The sequence below is a fragment of the Brassica napus genome, chromosome C4 (assembly GCF_020379485.1).
Source record: "Brassica napus cultivar Da-Ae chromosome C4, Da-Ae, whole genome shotgun sequence".
Taxonomy (NCBI): Eukaryota; Viridiplantae; Streptophyta; class Magnoliopsida; order Brassicales; family Brassicaceae; genus Brassica; species Brassica napus.
Genome location: NC_063447.1, coordinates 38,539,277 through 38,564,842, shown reverse-complemented (window position 1 = coordinate 38,564,842; position 25,566 = coordinate 38,539,277). Strand labels below are relative to the sequence as shown.

Genomic DNA, 25,566 nt, shown 5'->3' with positions numbered 1-25,566 from the left:
TAGCTAATAGATTGCCAGATACATTTGCTGACCCAAATAGAGTGACAATATCACATATCCCGGCTTGTAATGCACCTGTAAGATTAGATGTCCAAAATGGACAATGTCAAGTGGCTACATAGTCTAAGCAACATCTAAAACGTGGCAGACCAATTGGTTCCAAAGACAAACAGCCTCGGAAATCCAAGAAAGGTGCTGGATCCGAGAGCATCAAGGAAACCGTCCAGGACATAGTTGGACCGGTCGAGCCGACCATGACAGTCGAGCCAAGCGTACCGGCCACACCCGATGATCCGGTCGTTCCTCAAAATGAGGTCCGGGACGCTGGACTTCATGGGACACCAGAGCCGGACAATCAAGAGATCTCTATAAACCATGTAATGTCTGGAAAACAATGGAACAGAAAAGATATCAACGTTGATGATTTATTTGCATACAAAGTGGCACTTGAAATCATGGATAAAGATGAGGATCTAGAACCCACGTCCATACAAGAATGCATGCTAAGATCAGATTGGATCAAATGGAAACAAGCTATAAACGTGGAGTTAGAGTCATTGAGAAAGAGAGACGTTTTTGGCCCTATAATCTTGACACCCAGAGATGTCAAACCAGTGGGATACAAATGGGTCTTTGTAAGGAAAAGAAATGAGAAAGGAGAAGTAGTGAGATACAAAGCACGGCTTGTAGCACAAGGATTCTCACAGAGACCTGGAATAGACTATGAGGAAACTTATTCCCCTGTGGTGGATGCGACTACATTGAGATACCTAATCAGTCTGGCCGTGAAAGAAAACATGGATTTGCGCCTAATGGATGTAGTCACCGCATACCTGTACGGACCACTGGACAATGAGATATATATGAGAGTTCCAGAAGGTATTGAGCTCAAAGATAAGAAAGGTTCTCGAGAACAACATTGTATTAAGCTGAACAAAGCTTTATATGGCTTAAAACAGTCAGGTCGGATGTGGTACAATCGGTTATCCGAGTACTTAACCAAAGAAGGTTATAAGAACGATCCAATAAGTCCATGTATATTCATAAATAAATTCGACAGCAAGGGCTATGTTATAATGTCTGTCTATGTGGACGACCTGAACATAATTGGAACCTCAGGAGAGATTTCCCAAACCGTCGAGTGTCTAAAGAAAGAATTCGAAATGAAAGACTTAGGAAAAACTAAGTTCTGTTTGGGATTACAGTTTGAGTATAAAGCCAATGGCATCCTTGTGCATCAGGAAACTTATACAGAGAAAATACTCAAGCAATTCAGTATGGACCAGGCACACCCCTTACCGTGTCCTATGGTCGTGAGGTCCTTAGATCTTGAAAAGGATCCATTCGGTCCAAAGAAACCCGACGAGGAACCGCTCGGATCGGAAGTGCCTTACTTAAGTGCCATTGGGGCCTTAATGTACTTAGCTAGTCATACTAGACCGGACATAAGCTTTGCCGTGAGTTTACTATCCAGATTTGGGTCATGTCCGACTTTAAGGCATTGGAACGGAGTGAAACATCTGTTCAGATATCTGCAAGGAACAAAAGATCTTGGTTTGTTCTATACCAACCGACCAAAAGAGAACATGGTCGGATATGCAGACGCTGGGTACTTATCTGACCCACACCAGGCTAGATCTCAGACAGGATATGTGTTTACACATAGTGGAGCCGCAATATGCTGGCGTTCAACAAAGCAATCTCTAGTTGCTACATCATCCAATCACGCCGAGATCATAGCCATGTATGAGGCAAGCCGTGAGCTTGTTTGGTTGAGGAACATGACCGGCCATGTCTTAAAAGAGAGTGGTCTGTCCGTGGGACAAGAGAAGGAGGAGCCAATGATCATCTACGAGGACAATGCGGCGTGCATTGCTCAGCTCAAGGAAGGATACATCAAAGGAGACAGGACCAAACACATCCTGCCCAAGTTCTTTTTCACCCACGACCTGCAAAAGGCAAAGGAGGTCCAAGTAGTTCAAGTCCGATCCAGCGACAACTCAGCCGACCTTTTCACCAAGTCTCTGCCAACCTCAACGTTCAAGAAGCTGGTTCATCAGATAGGGATGCGCCGCCTGAAGGATCTGCAGTGATCCCTTCATCAGGGGGAGTGTCATGCGTTGTACTCTTTTTCCTGTCTACGGTTTCCATTTTTTCCCACCTTGGGTTTTTGGTTTTCCTAGAGAGGTTTTAACGAGGCAACATCGTGTATGATACAAGCCCATATGGTTCTAGCATCCAAGGGGGAGTGTTATGAACAAGTGTGGATTGCTAGGAACCAAGAGGCCTGTCCGTGGCCCATAGAGAGAGAGAGAGTCGGCGGCCCAAGAGAGAGAGAGAGTCGGCCGCCTCTAGCATTAGGATGTTTCCATTTATCTTTCATGTTTATCTTTAAGATGTTTTTCTTTTCTCTTTAGGATTATGATTTGGAGATTTTCCTTTTATCTAATTCTTGTAACCCCTATATAAGGGAACACTTTGATTCAGAAATAATATACAGAACAACACGATTTCATCTCTTGTTCACAACAAACTAGAGATTTTTTCCGGGCTACGCCCGGGTTTTTTCATATATTTTAACTAAACTTAAATGATCATATAATTTTTTATAATGTATAAATGTAAAAAATATATTTTTTCTTATTTTCAGTTACTTGTCACTAATTAAATATCATTACAATTGATATATACACCAGCTCCTATTTGAAATATTCAAAATCTTGATGGAAGCTATCAAAGGTTATAGAACAAAAAATAAACTGTTTCTGTTTGAAAAATAATATGTTTTGTTTTACCGAAGTGACTGGTTCGAACAATTAAGTTTGGTTACTGACCTAAGACTTTCACATAATTGAAGAAGTAGGTGAAGATTGGCTATGTTCTCTTTGATTGAATTCTTTATTCAAGAACATGAGATTGACGATGTTTTTCAAAAACATAAAATTGGCTATGTTCTCTATGTTTGAAAATTAAATTATATATCTAAAACATAAGCATTATAAACACTTCTTCAACCACTAAACGTAAAAAATGTATATATAATTAATAGTTTTAATCCATATAGAATCATATTAATTATAGACGTATAAATAATTTTAATACTTTGTTTTCATATATTGTATAATATGTTAAATGTATTGGAAAGTAAGTTTGTTTTGTTAAATTTGTTGTACCAAATGATTTTGATGTTCTTGTTTTTCTTGTTGTTACAATTTCGGGTGAAAAAAAAATTCAGACAAAAAAAAAACTAAAGGCAAGGTAACAAATCAATAAAGCTATCATTTAAGCTACAACAAAATAATAAAAATATTTGCTCTCAACATTCTGTAACAAAACCATTTTACTGCAATCTCTATAAAAAAAGGAGCTTCACGAAAGTACCAAACATTACACACTATGATGCACATCGAGAGAATTTTAAGCAAAGCTAAATATGAACGAAACTACTACGCTTACTACTGGAAACTGAAAAGGGCAATAACAACACCGAAGCACCACAATCTGTTGATCAAGAATGACTCTCACCTGATGTACTCTAAGAAGGTGGACATAGGCTCAGTAGCTTGGCAAAGCATATGCTTGTAATCATCCACAAGCTTGAGCGTACACTTCTCCACGATTGTGGTGGTATGCAGAGGTGACGGTTCTTCAGCCAAAGGTATTGATCACAGAGATTCAGATGCTATTAGAATCAACAATCGTGCAGATTTCAAACAAAATAGCAGAAGAAATCAAGCTACTGAGATCCATACATGAAGATGAATGACACTGAAAATAAAATGGGGATTGAAATCATTTCGTAAGCTTTAAACCCAAAGTCAACCAATCAAATTCATAAGATAAGCCAAGTTCAAAGAAAAAAAACAAAGGAGTGTAGTGTCCTTGTTTGAAAGCTTCAGCCTGTTACTGGAACGGAGCCGGAGTGCCTTGGTTTCTGTTGATAATAGCCATTGTAAGATACCTCTCCCCCATTCCAATTGGTGTCTGTTCATCAGGTCCTTCCCAGAAAGGTGCTTCACCATCTCCAACAAGCCTCCAGTATCCAGACCTCAATGACTCTGCTTGCTCATCGTCGCAGTTCTGCAGCAACGCATCAACTCTGAAGTTTATTCCAAGCGAACCCAAGAACTGAGACTGAGTCATAGGTCCATGGACTGTCACATTTTCTGAACAACACACACACGTTTTCATTTGGTTTAAGTAAGTTTATAACTCTCTAATATTACAATGATGAGTAGTGAGTATATGAACCTACCTGAAGCTTCCTCAGCTGAGTGTTTTATCGAAGGAAAATCAACATAAGCACTTAGATCCGCAGAGCCTGGATTATCCAGTATGTTGACAAACTTGTGTTCTCTAATAGCCTTATATCATATCCATAGATTCAGACACAAAAGACTTTATAAGCATTGGTTAGAGCATTTTTTTAGGACACAAACCTGTAGACTGTCTGAAATGATTTCATCCTTCCTATAATCGATTATAAGTGCTCCACCTCCATCAGAGCCTATTCTCTTGGCTATTTCTTGAGTCAAATCCATTAACTTCGGGTTGATCTCGACATGATCCAGCTTCTCCTTTTCCTCAGGTGTAGCCCATGTGCAACGTTTCACCAGATATAAGGCTGCAGGTGTAGGCTGTGGGGAGAGAACAAAGCGGAACCTAAAACTAATAACGCATAGATCAGCTCTGAAGTTTTCTTTGCATATTATATATATACAAATACTTACTGTGAATCTTCTCCCACATCAACCATTTTCTCACACCAGCCAAGTGGAGATTTTTGCAGAGTAAGTCCATTTAAGATACACATACTAAACTAAAAGGAGAAGACTATATTGCAAATCACACAAACCTGAAACTGATGAACTGGAAAAGCATCATAGAACTCATGAGCTATGATTATTGTTGGTACTGCCAAGGCAAGCAAAAGAGAACAATAGATACAATGAAGAACGATGCAGATCATCATATTTTTCATTGCTTACGACGTTGGCTGTTGCTATATTAAGCCAAGAGCCTTATAAGAGAGTCTCAATAAGTAAATGTAACAAACATGCATACCTCCTGATGGTACCTCTTCAAGAGTAGCGTGCCAGTGCACAGGTGTCCCAGCTAGTGAACTTATAGCTTTCTTCTCCGAACTACTTTCATCTGTGCACTTCAGGTTCTGGTGTTGACGTTTCTGCAACGCGGGACTGCACTCCACCAAGTGTATATGCAATGCTTGATGGAGATTGAATTAATAAGGAACACCACACGAAAAACACATAAATCGTACCGTTTCAGATTCAGTGATAAAGTTCAGAGGTTGTAGCTGGACGGAGAAAGAATGTTAGTCACCAGAACACGATTAGGGTTTACTTTGTTGGGCTCGTCTGATTGTCGGGGAGTGAGATGGTGTCGACGGATCTACGGTGAGGGATGGTGGTTCTCTCTCGTTTGTTTCTCGTCGGTCCAGCTTCTTCCCCGCCGTCTTGGGAGTGCGACAGCTTGTGATTCTCGGACCTAAGCGACGATTGGAGGCTTGAGCAGATCCGGGAAGCTAGGGTTTCGGAGTTGGTCTCTGTTTCGGAGCCACCGTTTAAGGCCGCAGGACAACTCCGTAGGCGGCGGATCTGGCGGTAACAGGTGATGGATCCAACGCCGATCTTGGACACACCGGCATGGGGAAATCCCAACATCCTGCCCTTGAAATCTTCTGTGTTCAACGGAGCCGGAAGCCATGCAGAAGAAAGCTGTAAAAAAATGATTACAGTAGAGAGAATCATAATCTAATGGAAAGACAACAAAAAAGGCTGTAAGGAGTTTTGATGAAGAGGAAACAAAGAAGACGAAGCCGATGAGTGAGTCGTAGGGTTTTTTTATTGACTCGGCCGCAGATGATATGGGATTAAAGACAAGTTTAATTGGTTGCTTTTCTGATCTGACTGAGGTGACATAGCTAAGAAGACTTCTTATTCTCCTTTTAATAGAGTTAGATCATGAAAACGTTGTAAACTGTCTTACACCATTCCAAACCTCTAAAATCAAAAATAGGTTCCAGTTACCATTTATAGTTGTGGCGATTACAGAAAAATAAATAAAATATTCTTTAAATAAAAAAAAAGAAAATGTAACTAAATATTTTAAAATTTGAGATAATATAAATACTGTTATACACAAAAATTTATATTATAGAACTTCAAACAAAAATATTTACTATAATTGGTTAGACATTAACATATATATATAACAAATAAAGACCCAAAAATAATTTTTAAAACTTTTAATACAATGATTTTATAAATATAATTTTTATGTTTGCTATAATAATATAATTTTAATAATTTATAATTATATAAAATTTTAATATTGTTAACTTATAATATGATTTTATAAATATATTTTTTATATTAAACCGATGCTGCATATGGTAGTTAGTCAGACATAAATACCCGTAAACGCAACAATTTCTAAAAGTTGTACCACTCATACAAATCGATTAAAAATGCTTAAAAGTTGCGAACACTCGCATTTGTTAACTCATGCATCTGCAACCACTGTGTTTACACCGGTCGTACCCTTAATATGTTGGATTATACAAAGCTTCCAGGCCCACATGTTGAAATGCTCCAATCGCATGAGAGTTTGCGTATATAGGTGGATGCGGTTTCAAACGTCATTAAACAGTTTTTACGACTAGTACAATGGATAGAAACTAGTGTATTTACGGGACATTTATAATTGGTTGGTTATGAGATGCTATAACATTTTAATAATAAAATACTAATATTAACACATTATAACATTATACAAATATCCAAAATATAGTATTATGATAAAATTAACAATTACTAATTTAATATAATTAATGGAAATATTATGTTTACGTATTTATTTTTTTTACCTTAGATGAAAGTTATAATTACAAAAAAATATTATGAATATTTTTGTTATAATGTTTTTACAATACTTTATTTATATAATATGTTTATATATTAATGTGTAAAAAATTATAGTGAACAATTTTCATTTAAGTTTTTATAATATCAACTATGGTAATGTTATTGAAAATAAATTAAAACATAAAATTTATTTATATTTTTATTAATAATATCTGAATTTAAATTTTTCAAATTTTAAAATTTTAGCTTTTATTTATTCATCTGTAATGGTTTGCAACCGCAAACACTAGAAGAAACCAGTTCATGATTTTATGAAGTTTAGAACAACTGTTTATAACATTTTCGTGGGTGTTAGTGGTAAAATTAATCAAGTTTTAAGTTTCTAAATTTCTGGTGGTGGCTTTTTTTCTTTGTAAAGAAAAATTTATATATCTTTGGTCAATAATCTGTTTGGAAGAGAGAGATCAAAACAATATTTTTTGTGATTCTTTTATAATTTTTTGTCAATATTTTTATTGTCTGAATGTGATTTTTTTTTTGTAATTTGGCTTAATTTAATAAATTTTGATTCAAAAATTAACAGATTTTTTAATTTCGATTTAAAAATAATTAAATTTTGTTGTGGAAATTTAAAATTTAAAGCATATATAAATTTATGAGAAATTGCCGATAATACCACATTCATAATACTACTTTTTGTGCTTACTTTAACCATTTTTACTCTCATTTTTAAAGAGGTAAAAATACATTTATAATTCTAGGGTTAACTAATTTAGACTTAGGGTTTAAAGTTGAGCGGTGGAGTAGAATTTTTGGAATATGAAATTTACGATTCTAATAAATATATAAATAAATAATTAAAAAAAAAATTAAAAAATTTTAAAATAGTTTTAAAAATAATTTTCGATTTTCAAAAAGACTTTTTGAAAAAATTAGAGAAAAAAATTCAAAAAAAAAAATTTATAAAAAACTTCGAATTTGAAAAAGCATAATTCGAAAACTTAAAAATTATTTTTATTTTTTATATTTTATATTTTATTTATTTATTTAAATAATTATTTATTATATATTTATATATAGAACAAGGATATAAGAGTCTTTTACCTCTTAATGAAGAAGATATTTTTGAAAATGTCTCTTTAGTGGTGGTAAACATGAATAATGGTACCAACAAAGTGGTAAACACGAAAATTCCTCTAAATTTATAAACTTTCTTATTTAATGCATCATTTTATTGCTTACTTGCATAAACTTTGTTTGGTGCTATTTTGAAAACGAAAGTTTTCGCTAGAATAGAATATATGTTAAGATCCTTTTTGTTACTATTGTTCATTGTTTCGAAACTCAACTAGGCGCAATCCTTCCGTTTGGGTTGGCCTAGAGCCTAATGAAAAAAGCAGGGATTAATCGCTGATTAAAATTTCGGTAATTTTCTCATAAAAATATGTCTAATAATTAGCTTCTTTTAACAAAACTGAAGAATCTAGTGTCCTGGTGGTAGTTTCCTCCTCCAATGTCTATAAGACCCCGGTTTGAATGGCGAAAATATCATTTTTACTCTTTACTAGATGATAACCAGCGTGCATGTGCGGGGTCAGTTTTGTATATTAATGTTTGTTCATTAAATAGTTTTAACATTTTGTAACATTGCAATATTTATCGATCGTAAAATGTTGAATACAAATGGTCTCTTAAATGTATCATCACTGTTGAATAGTTAACGTATTACATCTCATTTTAATTATTTGTAAGACTTCACATTCACAAAAGGAAATTAAGTTTTATGGCTGACACAAATCACAAAAACCAGATAGGCAACATTGATTGTAAAATGACGAAGGGGATTACGTTTTCTGCTCTTGATTTGTTTACTATTGACTTTTCATAAGTGATTTCATTTTCTGCAGCTATAAAATTGTGTTTTTGTTCTTATTTCTGTTTCACTGATATGAGTTTTGTTTCTTTGTTTAACTTCTTCTCTAAATTTGTTGAATTACATAAGTGTCAATTTAAAATGATGGACATTTGTAAAAAATTAGTTTCACTCCAGATACATATCTCAGAATCAAGTTTTTGAAGAAAATCATCGGCAAACTTTATTCATAGATTAGTGTTCAAATCTAATATATCAAATTGTTATAGAATATAAGTGCAGACTCGAAATATAAATGTTTGTCTAATATATATTCACCAGTTCGGTCTAAAATCATCTAATTCTAGAACAACAGAAACAAATTACTTATTTTAGGAACCTACGTTTTTGAGGTTTAGTTACTCAAGAGTATACCGATAAAAAAATATATAATACTTTCATTATAGTATATGTAAACTATGTATAAATTAAGAATTGTTTGATTTATTAGATGATAAATCAGAAAATTATAATAAATAGTTCAAATCTCTCATTCTTACAATTATAATAGATAGATAGGGTATTAGGGAGAAAAAAACATTAGACGAATGATCAAATCTCTCATTTTTCGAACAAACACAAAAGGAGGTGATTGGAGTGTTGTCGTGATATTTCATTAAAAGCTTTTTACGAATAAAAATCAAGACTAAAATATATAGTGCTTCCAAAATTAAAAATCACTTTGATTTGAAAAATCTATTTTTGGGATTGTCATGACCAAATAACATATTAAAAATTACCTATTTAAAAAATAATTTGTATATATGAAAGTATATACATTAGCGTAAGCACATAAATCAAAACCAATATCTTTTGTTTATTTACAATCATGTTTTGGTAAATAAATCGAAATAGTCACTTTATGAACTTTATATGGTATATAATTAAAATTTAGTGATATTGACATATATATATATAGTATATTTTAATATAAATATTTATTATTTAACACTTCCTACTCATATGATTTTATTAACATTTGTATATTCTCTGTAACAAAAGCTTAAACCGTTAATCACAAAATTTTTAATGTGGGATTTATCAATACAAATTTCGAAATTAAAATATTAAGATCTCAATAATTTTTCAATGCAAATTTTGAAATTAAAATATATATATATATATATATATATATATTATTTTTTATATTTATATATTTATATATTTTTTATAGTACATAGTACATAATTAAATGATATATATATATAATATGAATATATATATATCAATGAGACTTTATAGTCATACGATTTATGATCATTTGTATCTTCATTGAACTAAAAATATTAAACTATTAATCACAAAATTTTCAATGTGGAACTTTTACCATTTTAGGTAATTTATAATTGTTTTAAAAAATTCAAAATATAACATATAAGAAAAAATCTAATTTTTATTATAATATAAAATTAAACAAAATAAATAGAGTACAAAAATTGTTATCAAATATGTATTATTCATAATCATTAATTGTTAGTATATATGTTAATCATATTAGATAATTATGTAGCTTTTATTTAAGGAAATAATTGAGAATATTTCTTTGTACGCTACTAATCAATTTGATAGTTAGTTTAATAAAAAATATAATATATATTTATATGGACCGACTTAGTTTTTTAAAGATTCTTAGAATCATCTTATTGATGACACATGGCTACGAAAACATATTGTAATACTCGAGGATTAATATAAAGGTGATTTTAACGCTAGAGGCATAATAGTAAATTTCACATCGTCTTCCGGCCATTAGGGGTTTCACATCCCCTATATATTAATTGAGGATCATTTAAAAAGTTGTAACCTTAAGTTTGTACTAATTAAAAAGATACCATGCTTAGGTGTCACTTAATTAGGATGTCAATTTAGTTTACGTAGTAGCTTAAAATCAATTGAAAAAATATTGGTCCAAATCAAATTACTTGGGAACATTATATTAACCCAAAATATAAGAAGTGTGTATTTTTGCCTTAAATAAAAACTATAAAATTACCTAATATGATTAACATATATATGACAATTAATGATTATGAATAATAAAGATTTGATAGCAATTTTTGTATCATTCTTCATTTTTGTTTGATTTTATATTATTAAAAAATTTGATAACAATATTTTTTTATATGTTATATTTTGAATTTTTTTAAATGACTTTAAATTAAAACAATGAGGAAACTTTATATGTTATTTTTAAAATGTTTTAAAACGAATTTAAATTACAAAAATAAGAAAACCTTATATGTTCTATTTTTCTTAGGACTTATTGGTGAGATAGCCAATTTTGGAGGCAAAATTAAGAATATAACATATAATTTGACATTATTAGATTTCATAGCATTTTGTTCCTTTTCTTCCGGTTCTCTCCTTTCTTTAAGCCAGTTGCCGGTAATAACATCCAAAAAGCATTTGTTATTTAAATAAAAAATAAATAAAAATGTTATTAGAGCAGTGGTGGTTATGGCATCTACGCTGATTATGGTGATAGTATATACATAAAATAGACCATGCTAAATGGTATAGTTTATGTTAATGAAATTATAAAATGATTTAAATATATTAGTATACCATACATATCAAAATTAATAAAATTAAATCCAATTTCAACCCAAATCTTTCAAAAACTAAACCCAAAACACTAATCACTAAACTCTAAAAGAAAATATAAACCGTAACTCAAATATCAAAATATGCACATAGTACATAATATTAAGTATTATCAAAATAGAATAGTAACAAACGAAATAGCATAGTATATATTGTTTAAACTTTTTAGTATTTATGATCGCATGGAGTGAGGTAATGCTTACTCCAACATCAACCCAAACCTACAACAAACTAAACCTAAAACACTAATCACTAAACCCTAAAAAAAAATATAAACTTTAACTCAAATATCAAAATATGTAGATCCAAATAAAATAGTAACAACGAAATAGCATAGTACATATTGTTCAAGTAGAATAGTACAACCGGCAACTTACAGTATATACGAGGGGTGGTGGTTACGGCCGAAGAAATGGAGACTGGGATCAAGAAGAATGTGGTTGTTTTGAAGGATCTAATGGCAAAACTATAAAATTGAAAATTACTGATCTGGTTAATAACTAAAATTGAAATGATGATGATAGAAAAAGAGGTGTTGATTAAAGACACAATAAATACAAAGCACAGTGTGAAGTTGGTTAGTTTTTCTTAAGCATACTACTAAAAGCATTAAAATGACATGTATTAATTCGATGGTTTATCTGAAACCTTTCAAAACCATATGGAAGACAAATGTCAAAATAATTCAACTATGGAAATAGTATTGTTCACTTTTTTAAGAAATTGTTTGGTGGAAAAAATAAGGTTTTTGTGTCATAATTTGTTTAATGTCCAATCCGATTAACCCATGATATATTAATTATATTTTAGTTTCACAATTTTTAATAAAAATTGATCCGGTCCTTCGAAAAGAAATTATATAATAACAACCAAAAACATTGTATATGTATAAATAAAATAATCAAATATATAAAAAAATTAATAATATATACAAATAAACTCACATTGCGCAAAATGAAGGTCTAGTTTACTCTAAAATATTTGCGGCCGCAATTAAAACTTCTCACACAATACTTCCACTTTTGCTGTTTCATTGTTGTTTATATAATAACTTTACAAATTATGAACTCCAAAGGAAAAAAAAAAACTAAGGTTCTCAAACGGATCCGTATAATTAGCCGAATATGCTACAATTGCTACGTTCGAGAGACGTAGAGCGTTTAACCGCAGCAGCAACCATGTTTTATAGAACAGTGCTATATTTAAATATATGCAGGTTCGGTCTTTTATCATAGGGAATATTAATTCTCAGTTAAATGAACATTGTGACAATCTTATTGAATATTTGTCATAAAAATGGGTTTAAAAGCAATACAAATTCTAAGTTGGTGGTTTGTAATAGAATTCTGGTTTGTCACCGTATAAATTCATATTTATGACAGATTTTATTGAATAGTCATGGTCTGAAAGCTTGGACACTAATCTACTGTCCCTTTGGACCAGTTTCGGATGATGGAGATCCATCCAGCTGCATCTTGGCTATACACTGCCCCACTTTTTACTGGCCAGCCACATCTGAGGGGAGCGATAACAGTTTTGATAAGATTTGGAATGTAAAAATTTAAAATGACATTTAGATAAGTTTATCTAAGCTGATACAATATGTTATAAAAAGGCCTGAAACAAAACAAAAAAAAATATTTAATACTAGCTGGGCAAGAAAATTTCTCTGTTTACGGTTTTGATAAGTATACGTAGTAGCATGTTTTAGTGCTTTTAAATGCAATCTGTTTAATGACATTGATTACTCTAGCTGGCAAAAAAAAACACATTGATTACACTGACCAAACAAATTACACTGATCGCGCCAGAAACATAAACCAATCGGAACCTCATTCCAGTATTAATAAAAAAATAAACATCTTAATCTAGGTGTTGTCAAAAAGTATCTATATCAGGTACTTTTTGTGAGCTGGCATAATTAGCAGGTGCAACTTCTTTTTAGTTGTCGCATTCATTGCTTTTATTAGTGAATTGCCTTTTGCAAAATTCTCCAATTTCGTTAAACCGGATCTAATTTATCCTCATAAACCGGTACTGTAGTATCCTTAAAGACAAATTTATTACTTACCTGCAACTTCACACACACACACACACATGTATATATATATATATAATGTGCATCATACATATACATTTTATTCATATATGAATGTCCCAAACTACACAACCCTATTATTCAAACTCTAGAAACTGAAAAAATAATAGTTCCTTCTACTATTGTTTACTTTTGGTACACATGGTTATGTACTTACATGTTTGTTTCACATCAAAAACCATTAAAAACTTTTAAAATAGTATTATAACTAGTGGAATATGTATAGTGTCGATTTCAATATTTTTGTCGATGGACATCGACGTGGTGTCACAGCATTAGCATCCATTTTCTATTGTTTTAGATAATTGCATACAGCCTTACTTCACATGATACTGTCCAGCGTCCACAATTTCAGCATCCAACTCTTACAAAATAAATTGAAATTATATTTACTACATTTAATATTTTTCTAATTACATAATTTTTTTGCCGGCTCAACTTTTAAAATCTGGAAAAATAATACGTTTAATCATGAAAATTATGTAAAAGTAGCAATGGTAAACATAGTTATAAACAGTTAACAACTCTTTTTTATTTGGGAAAGAAATTAAATCATAAAACTGTTTCTCATCATTGGGAAAGTTAAATTTCCAAATCTACCCCTGGAAACTCACTGGATACACTTCTTCTTCGCGAACCCAAACCTGTCATTCTCCAAATCGTATTCCACGTGATAGTTCTGTTGCTGAAAACTCCCGAGAATAATCGCCGGACCACTCCGACCACCGGTGGAACTCACGGTGTTATCAGAAACCACCGTTAAACAGACGTTATCAACGCTTCCGACAAGCGTGAAGTAATTAGACAACGGCAGCTCCATTTTTGCTCCACCTTTGAACTCGAATATTAACTCCGGCACCGTCACTGATCCCTTGCCGGAGATATTGAAACACGGTCCAAGTCCGGTGATCTTCTCCAAGTCCTTTTCTCTGCTGTAACTCGACATCTGCGCCGCGAATTCTTCAGCGACGAGCTCGAAAACGGGTCGATCCATGAAAGTGAATGTGGATCCGGAATCGACGATGGTTCCTCCGTTTCCGTCGGTCCCCGGCGCGAGGAACTTGTAGGGGATCTTCACGCGCTTGCTTCCGACGTAGATTCGCCGGAGATTGAGGTAGTAGTACTCGAGAAAGGCTGCGTTGGAGACATTGGGGTTGTTTCGAAACGGCGTGTAGCTTAGACCCGTTGTTTTCGACCCGGAATTATGACCCGACCCGGTATCGAGATCGAGATCGGTGCTCACGTCGGTATCGTCGAACCGACGAGAAACCAAGCAATGCGAGAACCTCTTGAGTTTCATCTGCACAGGGAGAGATTCGGGTCCGCGTCCAAACCCGGCGATACCAGCGGGTTGTCGGGTCGAGAGAATGGAGCATCCGACGACGAAATCGGGTACGGTTAGATCCGGGAAATCAAGCTTCTCGGATAGTAAAATCCCAGCCGTTGATCCTAATCCGTATTGGAGAATGTACGGTGGGCAACCGACGGTGCAGTTACGGGTACTCGGGTCACATCCACTGCATTTAACATTGGGTCCGAACAGAAGCTGGCATTTCGGATTCTGACACCCGATAACCCGTGACGAGGTGGAGTTCTTGGGGATGAATCTACGGATCCGACCCGGATCCAACCCGGAGAAACCGCATCCGGTGCAGAGATAACGTGAGGTGCAAGGGAACCAGACGAGGCTGCTTCCGGTATCGAACACGAAAGGGATTGTCTGCGACGGTGTGCCGAAGCTGAGTGAGACGGAGTATCCGCCGTAGCTTTTAGCAGAAAGAGGTGATTTCACGACGGCGGCGGATGCAGAGGGGGCGGTGAGAGCATTTTCGTCGGGTTTGATGGAGCTGGGTTGTTTGAGCTGTTGGGCTCTTGCGATGGAGGAGTCGGCGAGACGGCGGAGAGAGAGGTAAGGACCGTTGTTGGGTGATTGGTCTGTGTGGTGTGAGAGAGGAGAGAGAGGTAGTTTGATGGCGGAGGCGACGGAGAGGAAGATAAGGAAGAAGAGGAAAGGAAGATAAGAAGAAGACATTGTGTTTGTGTTGCGCTGTTTTCGCTTGATGGCTTATGGGTTTATGTAAGAAGAAGACAAAGGAGTGGAAAGTGGAGAATCATGTTCGATCTCTGTGACTTTCTTCTTCCTTTTATAAAAGTTTATAATAATTATAAAAATTAATTATAAAATGTGTTCATCGTCAAGGAAACTTACCATTAGAAGTAAACTATACGTGGAAATGTATTTTCGTATGTCTGACATGAAACGTTACAAGATAGAATAAAACCAGCTAATATTTGTATTTATTGAAACATGCCAATTTGAACCGAATGTGTGTGAAATGGAATTATTATGTATACGTATACAAATACTGAAACCCAATACAGAATATTCACTATTTTTGGTTAATTGGTTTGATGGTTGGCCATGTGATGGCTCAAGACTCAAGTGGCTAAACCCATTTACAAATCATGTGATTCATTAATGCACATCTTCGCTAGTCAATTCACAGGTTGTTTTAATTGGACAACTGTAATTAGGAGTGAATTTTTCCCTATCCAGCTTCATAGTCGATTTCATAAGACCATGCGCATCGGGGTATTTAGTGAGGTTCATGGGTTCGAGTTCTAAGGCCCGAGTGATTAAAAATAAATTAAAAATGGGTTTGTTTCGACGAACCGGACCTTACACTTGATCCGGTATCAAGCGGTTTTAGCCACGCGTCAGTTGTTTAATCACTGAATTGTTTTTAAATATCTTTTATTCACCAATTACACTAATCATGAAAACTGAACAAAGTACTACCATGTGTTTTTCATTGATCCAAATTATCATAAAGGTTTGTACATGTCCTAACTTTTATATGTAATTTTTGCGTTTAAATTGATACGAATTTGAATAGATTATTAATCACTACATGAGCCTCTATGGACCTTAGGGATCAATTGACCAAACCAGACACGTTGAGTACAATATGTGTGAGTCATCGACCACATGTATATTTGCTGACCCTCTTATAAAGTCTGTGAACTTTAAAAATTTGGCAAGCAGTGTTAAAACAATTTAATAGCTTTCCTCTAAAACGAGTGACTTGTTGCACTTAGCTAAATAAAACCGCCTTGATGAAGAATCAACGAAATCAATAATGCCATATGAAATCACTACGGTTGATATGTTTGCATAAAAACTCTTGTGTAAAGTGTGATGTTTCTATATTTGCATAAAAGTCTTTACTAAATATTGAATTTAATAAAGTATTAGAAATAACAAAAAGAATTTTGCATAATTTTAAACATGAAAATTGTGATTTTTAGCAATAACAAGAATAATTCCATAAATATGTGTAATTTTATTTAAATACACATGCATATTATATCTAATCTAGTTTTTTTTTGATAAAAGGTTTTCAATTAACATTTAATCTAGTTTTATATTAAAATTGGTATATTTGCTAATAAGATTGATTTGCTTTGATACTATCTATTTTTTTTGTAAGCAAATTTTGATCCTTGAGATTGATTAGATCCGCAATTAATCATTTTGTCAATAATTAATCTAATTCAACATTTTGTAACTGATTGTTAAGTCTGACTAACCTCATATATAACTTGATCCCTTCAATGTAAAATCGGAGAATTATTAGGCCGACTCGTAAAATACTTGGAAGTTCATTCGATTATTGAAATAGTTGAGAAATTTTGTAATCAAAGTGGATACTTATATCCCCTTTTCACACTTTATATAATTACAAAAGGCAACTGATTACGTACTCACATGGTCACATGCATATTTAGATACTATCACGAAAATCCTATAAATATTCCTAACTTGCTTTGGAAACAGAGGACTTTCACCGTTTGCTTTTTTTATGATAAACTATACTAACATGTTACATGTGTGTGATCAAAAGAAGATTAACGCACGTAACGTTGGTATTCATTTTTACTAACGGATTCCAAGTGGTTATTTCACTAAATATGATTCATCATATTGAAAAATGTAAAATAGTCGAAACAGGAAGACATGTAGTGAATTGTCACGGGAAAATTCAAACGCAGTGGACAAAAACAAAATATAATAACAACAAAAATTCCTGAGAAACGATGCTGTTTGTCTATGGAAATTAGGAAGCACGTGAATTAACCAAGGTACATGGTGGGAGTCGTGGGACCAACGGTGGTCGACGCTGAATCACAGGGCGACGTCACCTCTACGTTTGAGCCAGAACATGAATTGTACCTTCGTTTTTAAGAAACGATTCAAGTGCTATGACGTATATAGATGATTAAATTAATATAACAATGTATCATTTGAAGTGGATTTCATTATTAGATGGTGGAAATTTTTGCTTTGATCTGCTGATCACACCCGTAACAAGAAAATGAATGGTGCCAATATGGACCAGACCGAAACTTTAATGTCTGTATAACAGAAGTATGGGGCCATCTTAAGAATTTTTTACATCTAGAAGCACTTTCTCACATTCAAATTACACTACAAGACATTTATCATTTGAGACACGCTTTATTTTGTCAAAAAAGACTCTTATGAACCTAAACTAAAGAGAATCTCTCTGCTCTTCTTATTTCATTTTATTATTTTTCTTATTCTACTTTATGTATTTATTTACTTTTATCTCAAGTTCTAAAATATATTAAACAAAAATAATTGTCATAATAAACTATATATAAAATTCTCTATCTTTTAAGATCCATGTTCATATATATATTATATATATTAATGTGTAAACAAAATGTGGACGTGGACCCGAAAGCGTGGATAACAGAATTATAAATTAGTTGTGGACATGAACATCTTAACAGAATTATAAACTAGTTGTGGACATGGACAATATTCATCCGATTTCATTCATCATCTCGGGATCTAAATTCAATTATAATAAAAATTATATCCATCCACATCATGACAAAGCGCAAATTGCAAATTCTTTAGATCAGAAATCTCTGACATGCAAGATCTATTACTCTCCGACAAAAGGTAAACGCTTCTTCGTTTTTTCTCTCCGCTCATACTCACAATATCATCTCTTTCTCATCTTGATTGAAGTTTAACTGCAGATAATTTATCAATTGAGATGAAGAAGCCAAGTGTTTGTATTGAAGATAACATAGTCTGTGTCCACGTTTTATGGTATAATTTTAGTAACATGAGTCCATGTACACGTATTTTATGGTAAAAGGTAATTTTCCTATATATTTTTCTCTAAAATAGAAGAACTCTATTATAGAGTCATACATTGGAGCATTTTCACTTCTATAATAGAGATCTCTATTTTAGAAGAAATTATAGAGGTATATTGAGCATTTGCTTACTATTCCATAAGTATGGTACATCATCTCGGCCCAACCCAAGTAGTCAACATCGGATAACTACATATATATTTAGGCTCTCCGAATGTTTATTACGGTGATGATTGTTTGTTTGGTTTCTAGTTTTTTGATTTTGGTTTTTGGTTTTTAGTTTTTGGTTTTTGGATTTTAGATTTTGGTTTTTGGTTTTTGATTTTGCAGTAGATTTTAGTTTTTTGAAAAACATGATTGGTGATTTTAGATTTTAGTTTTTAGTTTTTAGTTTTTGGCTTTTGTTTACAAAATAATGAAATGAAAATATTATCAATAGTAAAATATTTATTCTGGAAATAAAAAATATAATACCATTACAAAAACACACATAAGCTTATTTTTTTTTTAAAACAGCAAAAAAAAATATAATTTTATGTTTAAACATAAACTTAAAATTTTAATTCTGTGTTTAAACATAAGTTATATATACTTTACTTTATAATTTTACTATATTTATACATAATCTAGCTAAAATTATTAAAAGGTACATTAATACAACTAAATTTATACATAATTTTTTTGTATTGGCTAAATTTTAAAAATTAAATTTATTTTAAAAATTAATTAGTTTTAATTTTTTTATTGAATTATTTTATAATTTAATAAATTAAATTAAAAAATGTGGCTATTGGTTCATTATTAGATAAAATATTATTCAACTGTAATAGCTTTGGTAAAATTAAGCTGTGTTATAAATATCATTCTTCTTAAATTTGATTCTAAGTTATTTTAATAAAAATTAAAATTATTATTAAAAAGGCCCTTTATATCCTACAAAAGAATTATTATTTTTTTACTGATATAGATTATTTTGTAGTTTTAGAATTTAAATTTAAATGATAGACAACTTTTTTGTTGATTCTTAGTAATTTGGAATAGTTACTATATTATCACTAATCTATTTTTATTTATTTATACTATATTAATGCTCAAATATAGAAATAATATTTAAAAAAAAAAACAAAAGGTCACGTACATTGTTTAAGGAAACCAAAAAAATGTGGTTTTTAGTTTTTGTTAAGAAGTAGGTAGTTATTTCAAAATCTGGTTTCCTAAATTTTAGGGAATCTATTTTTCAAAAATCTTGATCGGTAAAAAAGTAGATTTTAAAAAATCAAAAACCAAAAACTATTTTAAAAACTGCAAACAATCAACCTATATATCTGTACCACATCCACACCAAAATTAATAACAACAAAAGTTTTTACATATATTTTTTATTACCGCACCGCAGTTGTACCGCATGTTGCAATTCAGACTCTTTGTTTCATCAGTAAAAAAGCTGTAAAACACATCTAAAATGCTAACTTGAAATTGTGTTACTACAACTTACAATATGCAATTGTCATCTGTCATTTCGCATATCAGAGTGACATTGTAAAGTTGTATAATCTATTTTCGCTTTAGACCAAGTTTAAGTAGTTTAATTCTACAACAACATGTTCTAGATAATATAAATAAAGTTAGAAAAATGTTGGAAAGATTGATTACGCCCGAATTTTTTAAATTGTTTTCAAAATTGTTAACTGCACGGCAAAAAGGTCGAAACAACGTGTGATGTGCCAGTATCTTCGTTATATTAAACGAGTCGATGTTTATCTATATAGTCTCGAATGTCGAACGAACATTAAGCATTATAATGGTAGGGTGACCAGATTGACTAAGTGATATCAAAAGGAAAAGCAAAGGATATGGATAGCAATGAAACATAATTCATGTGAAGTTGGCTAAAGCCGATCCTACCTACATTTCCCTTTTCTTGTGATGTTTCCTTTGACTTTTATTCAACTCATTTCCGTGAAACAATGTTCTGCCAGTCGTCGTCGTTTAGTCATAATTCTTGTAGTGGAATGAATTAGCTAGACATTCCATTGTTAGTGACATGTATTTTTAAACACAAAGAAACGTTACAATAATACACTTTTATACCAAAAGGCAAAACACTTATCATTCAAATCTAAATAAAAATAAAGCGGTTGTTGTTTTGCTTTGAAAAAAAAATAAAGCAGTCGAGACTGGAGCGTAAGCGCCAGCCATCTTTATATATTTCTACTTTTTTTTTTTGAACACCCTATATATTTCTACTTGTAACAACAGAAAACAAGGTCCCGATATTAATATCATATCAACACGCTTTACTATATAGTCCTTATTTGACTTTTAATATAAAGAAAAGTAACGTGATGGTCACGATATTAATATATATTACATGTTAGCTCCCATCAACATCCAAAGCTTAAACCTTCTCACTCTCTCTTCTCAAATGGAGGCTGGTGATTTAACGAAACTCTCTCTTCTCCGACGTAGAAACGGCGCCGTTTCACAAACTCTAGACTTGGAGCTCCTCTCTGTCAACAAATCTTCTGATGATCTTCTTCTACGTTACACCTCCCTAAGAGACATCCTCCCTTCCACCACAGCCACCGCTGATTCCCCTGCCGTCTCTGTAGCGGCTCCCATCATCTCGATCCGCAACCGCCTTGTAAAGCAAGCCGCTTGTGCCTACCTTCAGCCTGCTACTCCAACTCCTTCATCTAACTCTTCGTTCTTCCGCCGTGTCTCTTCCTCTTTCCTCCGCATCTTATCCGCCTTATTTGGTTCCATCCTCCGCCTCTTCCCATCACCCCCAAGAATATTCAGAGCTTAGTGATATAAGTAAACAGAGAGACTTGACAAACTATTCCGAGACCATCTCTGTTTTTTTTTCTCTCAAAATATTTTATTTTATTTCAAACAAATCGTGAATTGTTTTTATGTTCATGTAATACATATCAATCTGAGCCCTGGAACTTGCGGGATTAGCTTTGGCCCGAGTCTCCGTGAGCGATGTTTACTCAGTTACTTTCGCCGATTCTTGTAAGACAATGGTGCCAAAGACCAGTTAAATAGGAAAAAAAAGGAAAACAAGGCGCGGCCGTCAAATTTTGTTTTAGTTGGATATTTAATCATTGTTATGTAATTTTTAGATCTTTAAACACTGTTATGTAAAAAAATTAGATGGTTGGGTGATCAGGCAATCCAAAAATAGTGTAGGTGTTTAAAACATGTTTCGATAAAAACAAAAAAAATGATCAACGTGAAAAAGAGAGGGACATTTGATTATTGAGCTTTTTAGACATATATGATCGTGTAAGAAATGTCAATCTAATTGTAATTCTATATAAGCATACTATTAACTATTACTCGTCTTCTTACATCTTGTCTAGCCTAACCATGAGAAACTCACAAAAAAAGAGAATATCATTAACCTTAAGGTCAAATCTTAAGCAGTGTCCTACGCCTAATTAAAATCACAGAGTACATGTTGAAGATTGTGTTTTCTCATGTTGGATATTTAGCGTATTGAGTTTGACGGAGTTTGATGAACCATTTACAAGAGATTTTGGACCTCTCTCTCAGTCCTCTGTAGCTATCCTACTCTTAAAAGCAACTCATGGATGGATCGTAGTTTGCAATCAATTACTATCTTTCGATCGATGTACATAATCATCACCAACGAAAAAAATGTGCTAATTTTGATTACGACGTTGACGTTGTACAAAAGATCAGCAATACATTAGCAAATGTTATGACATAAGAGTCACTCCATCTCAAGTCTTTATGATAATTTCTTGCTGGTAATAACATTAGCAACATTACATAACTACCAACCAATACAATCAGGGCGATTTCATAAAAGGACTGAGATAAACTGTTAGCATAAACCAAGTAAATTCAAGAGATTGAACACATGGATTGGGGAAGACGCTGTTTTTTTTTTGGGATAATTTGCACACAAGGATAAACTTCAGATGATCAATCGAACATCATCATCACCATCCACATAGACCATTTTTATCACAAATTTAGAAGTAAAAAAACAAGCTTGAGAACGACAATGGAGTACCCCCAGATACATACTTCAGTATTAGAAGGGGCAAAGATTTTCAACAAACCAAGAGCTACTAGAAGCAAGTGCCTTCTGGAGGTTGAACAAGCTTACGGTTATGCGACGTAGACATCTCCTTCTTCAGGTGTGTTAGTATAGTCTCCATTGTGTACTCCCTTTGCCAGTTCGCAAGAAGCCCAAACTTCTTAGGTTCCACCTATACATACAGATGACATAAGATACAGAGCATGTAAAGAAACGAGTCAGAGAATGAGAGGGTGGTGATTCTTATGCGTACCACTCCTGTTTCATGGTTGACACAAGTCATGTTGATACGTGAATGGAACCGGACGGTGGGAGGTTTCTCAGGGTAATCTTTGTCACAAAAGAGCTTCAACTGATAGATCCTACCTTCATGAACAGTCTGCCCATAGAAGTCATTAATTTCTGTTAGTACAAGCAAAAGAAACAATGGCCTAAACTGCTAATAAAAGTTAAGAGATTGGATGCTGATAAGACCGTTGCCTAGAACAGACTGATATTACTGGCTATGTACTCCAGCAAGGAGGAAGAAGAAAAAACCTTCACGAGTCATGATGATTGCTAAGAACATTGATCCATGCTTCTTAAAACAATCACACACACGTAATGAATTTGCATTGTAGGAGAAAAGGAAAAAAGATATAAGTACGTTGTGAGGAGCGATGATGGTGCCAGTCCAAGAGCGCATGTAAATGTCATCTCCATCATCCATTCCATAGCTCACAGTTCCATCTCCAATACCTTTCTCCCCACGTTCAAGCTCCTCCAGCAACCGAAAGTTCCTTGGAACTACATGTAATCATAATAATCTGTCTTTAGTGAAATCAAGAACCATCAAAAAGTGAACTTTAATCACTAGATACCAACACGATCTTATTACCAAGCCAGGCAAAGAGATTGATGAAACCTATGAGAACAATCAATCGAACAAACCCTAATCCGAATTCGAAAACCCTAAAAATCAGAGAATTAAAACCCAATTCGGTTTCCAAAACCCTAGAAAGGAAAATCCAAACGAAATCGAAATTGCTTACCAACAACACTCGATCCTCCAGCGCCAAGAGTCATGTTGTGGATTCGATACGATTTAGTTTTTTCGAGATCTGATCGCGTTCGCGCCGAGAGAGATGAGCTAAGGAGAATCTGGTGAAAAGACAGAAAGCTATATGTGAGGGACGACGGGAAAGAGTTGAATTTTCAATCCTAGTCCCCAGAAATATATATTCTATCAAATAGTTCCTACAGCTATGATAATCACATAAACTACCCTTAGATTTGAACCATAAACCCGAGAAATTTCTGTAGGTTCGTGTAACGTATGGACCTTTTGGTTTTGGGTCACAATATCATGTATTAGTATTAGTGAGTGTTACTGGAAAATATTGGGAGTAAATGAGAGGAAATTAAAATAAAGAAAATGAGTGAAAAATGATAAACTGAAACCAACTCGATTTTTTAACTCTTCATAAATAAAAATAATAAACGGTTTTACTATCTCCAAACAATAATTAGCATAAGAAAGTTAAATTGGTTTGATTGGCACCACAAAAATTAAAATGAGAGTAAATAATTTTTCCAATGTTCAGAAATCGCTAGGCGCTAACTAGGCGTTTTATAGAGGATTAGCAACTAGAATATTGTACGGGGCTTAGGCGCTAACAAGTTATTGATGTATATAAGATATTTTAGTTTTTAGGTCTAATTCTAAAATTGTTTTGATAAATTATCAAAATTAAATATACAAAAGAAAAGAAATTAAACAAATTTATGGATTTGTACTAATATTTTTACTTAATTTAACAGTTTTAAACCGATTTATATCGATTTAAACCGATCTGAATCGTATAAATCGAATTTTTTTTAAAAAAAAATCGGTTATGACTAGACCAATTTTTAGAACAATGATTTTTTTTTCCATTCAAAATATATCGCTAATTGTGATATCCCATCACATTCAATGTTTGTTTTTGTATGATTTGTGTGATCACATGCATGTATAAAGAAATACTATATATAGAATGCCATAAAGGAACTACCCAATTTTCACGAACTTTAGGGTTATAAAGAGCTTCTAATTTTCTATAGCTGATGAAGAGTCTTTAGATCATGTGGTATAGTTTCAAAGCTTTTTGAAAAATCTTATAAGTGATAAAGTTTGTAGTATTTTAACTCTTTTCAGAATTTGATGGTATTTTATAAACTAAAACATAAAACATTATGTTTTTTAAGAATAATTTAATTTTAAAACGGAAATATAGTATTTCAAACTTATTTATTTAGAGTTGGATTGCTGGATGTTAAAATCAAAGCAATACCATTAGTCGACAAAAAAAGCAATACCATTAATCATATATTATCATAGTATTTGCTTTTCTTAATCTTTTTCGAGGTGTGTTGATTGTTTGTTTGCTTTATATTTGTATTTAGTGCTTATTACAAAATATTTTTAGTTTAAATTTTCCGTGTATGCTAATAGTTAATTTATTAATATATAACTATACATACATAAACGGAGATAAATAACCTACGATCGATATTTCAAGATTGCTCTTATTCCTAGAAGACATAATGAAATGATTGATTTCTTAGCTAGAACTGTAAGATCTTTTCATAGAAATCTCATTTATTGATTGTTTTATTCCGGCCGAGTTACTCATACCACCTCAAATTTTAGTAATAAAATAGTCGTTTGACGTCAAAAATGGAGTTAGACTGACGCCAAACTTGTGTTTTATTAGTTGTCGTATTCCGCTTAGGTTTCTCAGACCGTCTCAAACTCAGTTAATAAACAGAAATG

At 32.9% G+C, this 25,566-nt stretch overlaps 4 protein-coding genes across 4 annotated transcripts; 1 reads left to right on the top strand and 3 right to left on the bottom strand.

Moving 5' to 3' along the window:
* Nucleotides 1–2,772: 2,772 nt before the first annotated feature.
* On the bottom strand, nt 2,773–6,123 carry LOC106393722 (protein arginine methyltransferase NDUFAF7 homolog, mitochondrial-like). Its single transcript, XM_048754221.1, has 4 exons — nt 4,731–6,123; nt 4,440–4,662; nt 4,256–4,364; nt 2,773–4,166 (listed from the first exon to the last, which is right to left on the bottom strand). Exons 1-4 carry the CDS (start codon nt 4,811–4,813, stop codon nt 3,904–3,906), a joined length of 678 nt encoding a protein of 225 aa, XP_048610178.1. The 5' UTR covers nt 4,814–6,123; the 3' UTR covers nt 2,773–3,903.
* Nucleotides 6,124–13,948: 7,825 nt separating this feature from the next.
* Nucleotides 13,949–15,683, bottom strand: LOC106390683 (probable aspartyl protease At4g16563). Its single transcript, XM_013831204.3, has one exon. The coding sequence runs from the start codon at nt 15,531–15,533 to the stop codon at nt 14,112–14,114; it is 1,422 nt and encodes a 473-aa protein (XP_013686658.1). The 5' UTR covers nt 15,534–15,683; the 3' UTR covers nt 13,949–14,111.
* Nucleotides 15,684–20,912: 5,229 nt separating this feature from the next.
* LOC106394809 lies at nt 20,913–22,041 on the top strand. Its single transcript, XM_013835361.3, has one exon. It carries the CDS (start codon nt 21,069–21,071, stop codon nt 21,504–21,506), a length of 438 nt encoding a protein of 145 aa, XP_013690815.1. The 5' UTR covers nt 20,913–21,068; the 3' UTR covers nt 21,507–22,041.
* A 599-nt stretch (nt 22,042–22,640) lies between these two features.
* LOC106445164 (ubiquitin-conjugating enzyme E2 variant 1D) lies at nt 22,641–24,033 on the bottom strand. The gene is made up of 4 exons (XM_013886679.3): nt 23,804–24,033; nt 23,419–23,558; nt 23,026–23,151; nt 22,641–22,944 (listed from the first exon to the last, which is right to left on the bottom strand). Exons 1-4 carry the CDS (start codon nt 23,835–23,837, stop codon nt 22,804–22,806), a joined length of 441 nt encoding a protein of 146 aa, XP_013742133.2. The 5' UTR covers nt 23,838–24,033; the 3' UTR covers nt 22,641–22,803.
* Between the last annotated feature and the right edge of the window lie 1,533 nt (nt 24,034–25,566).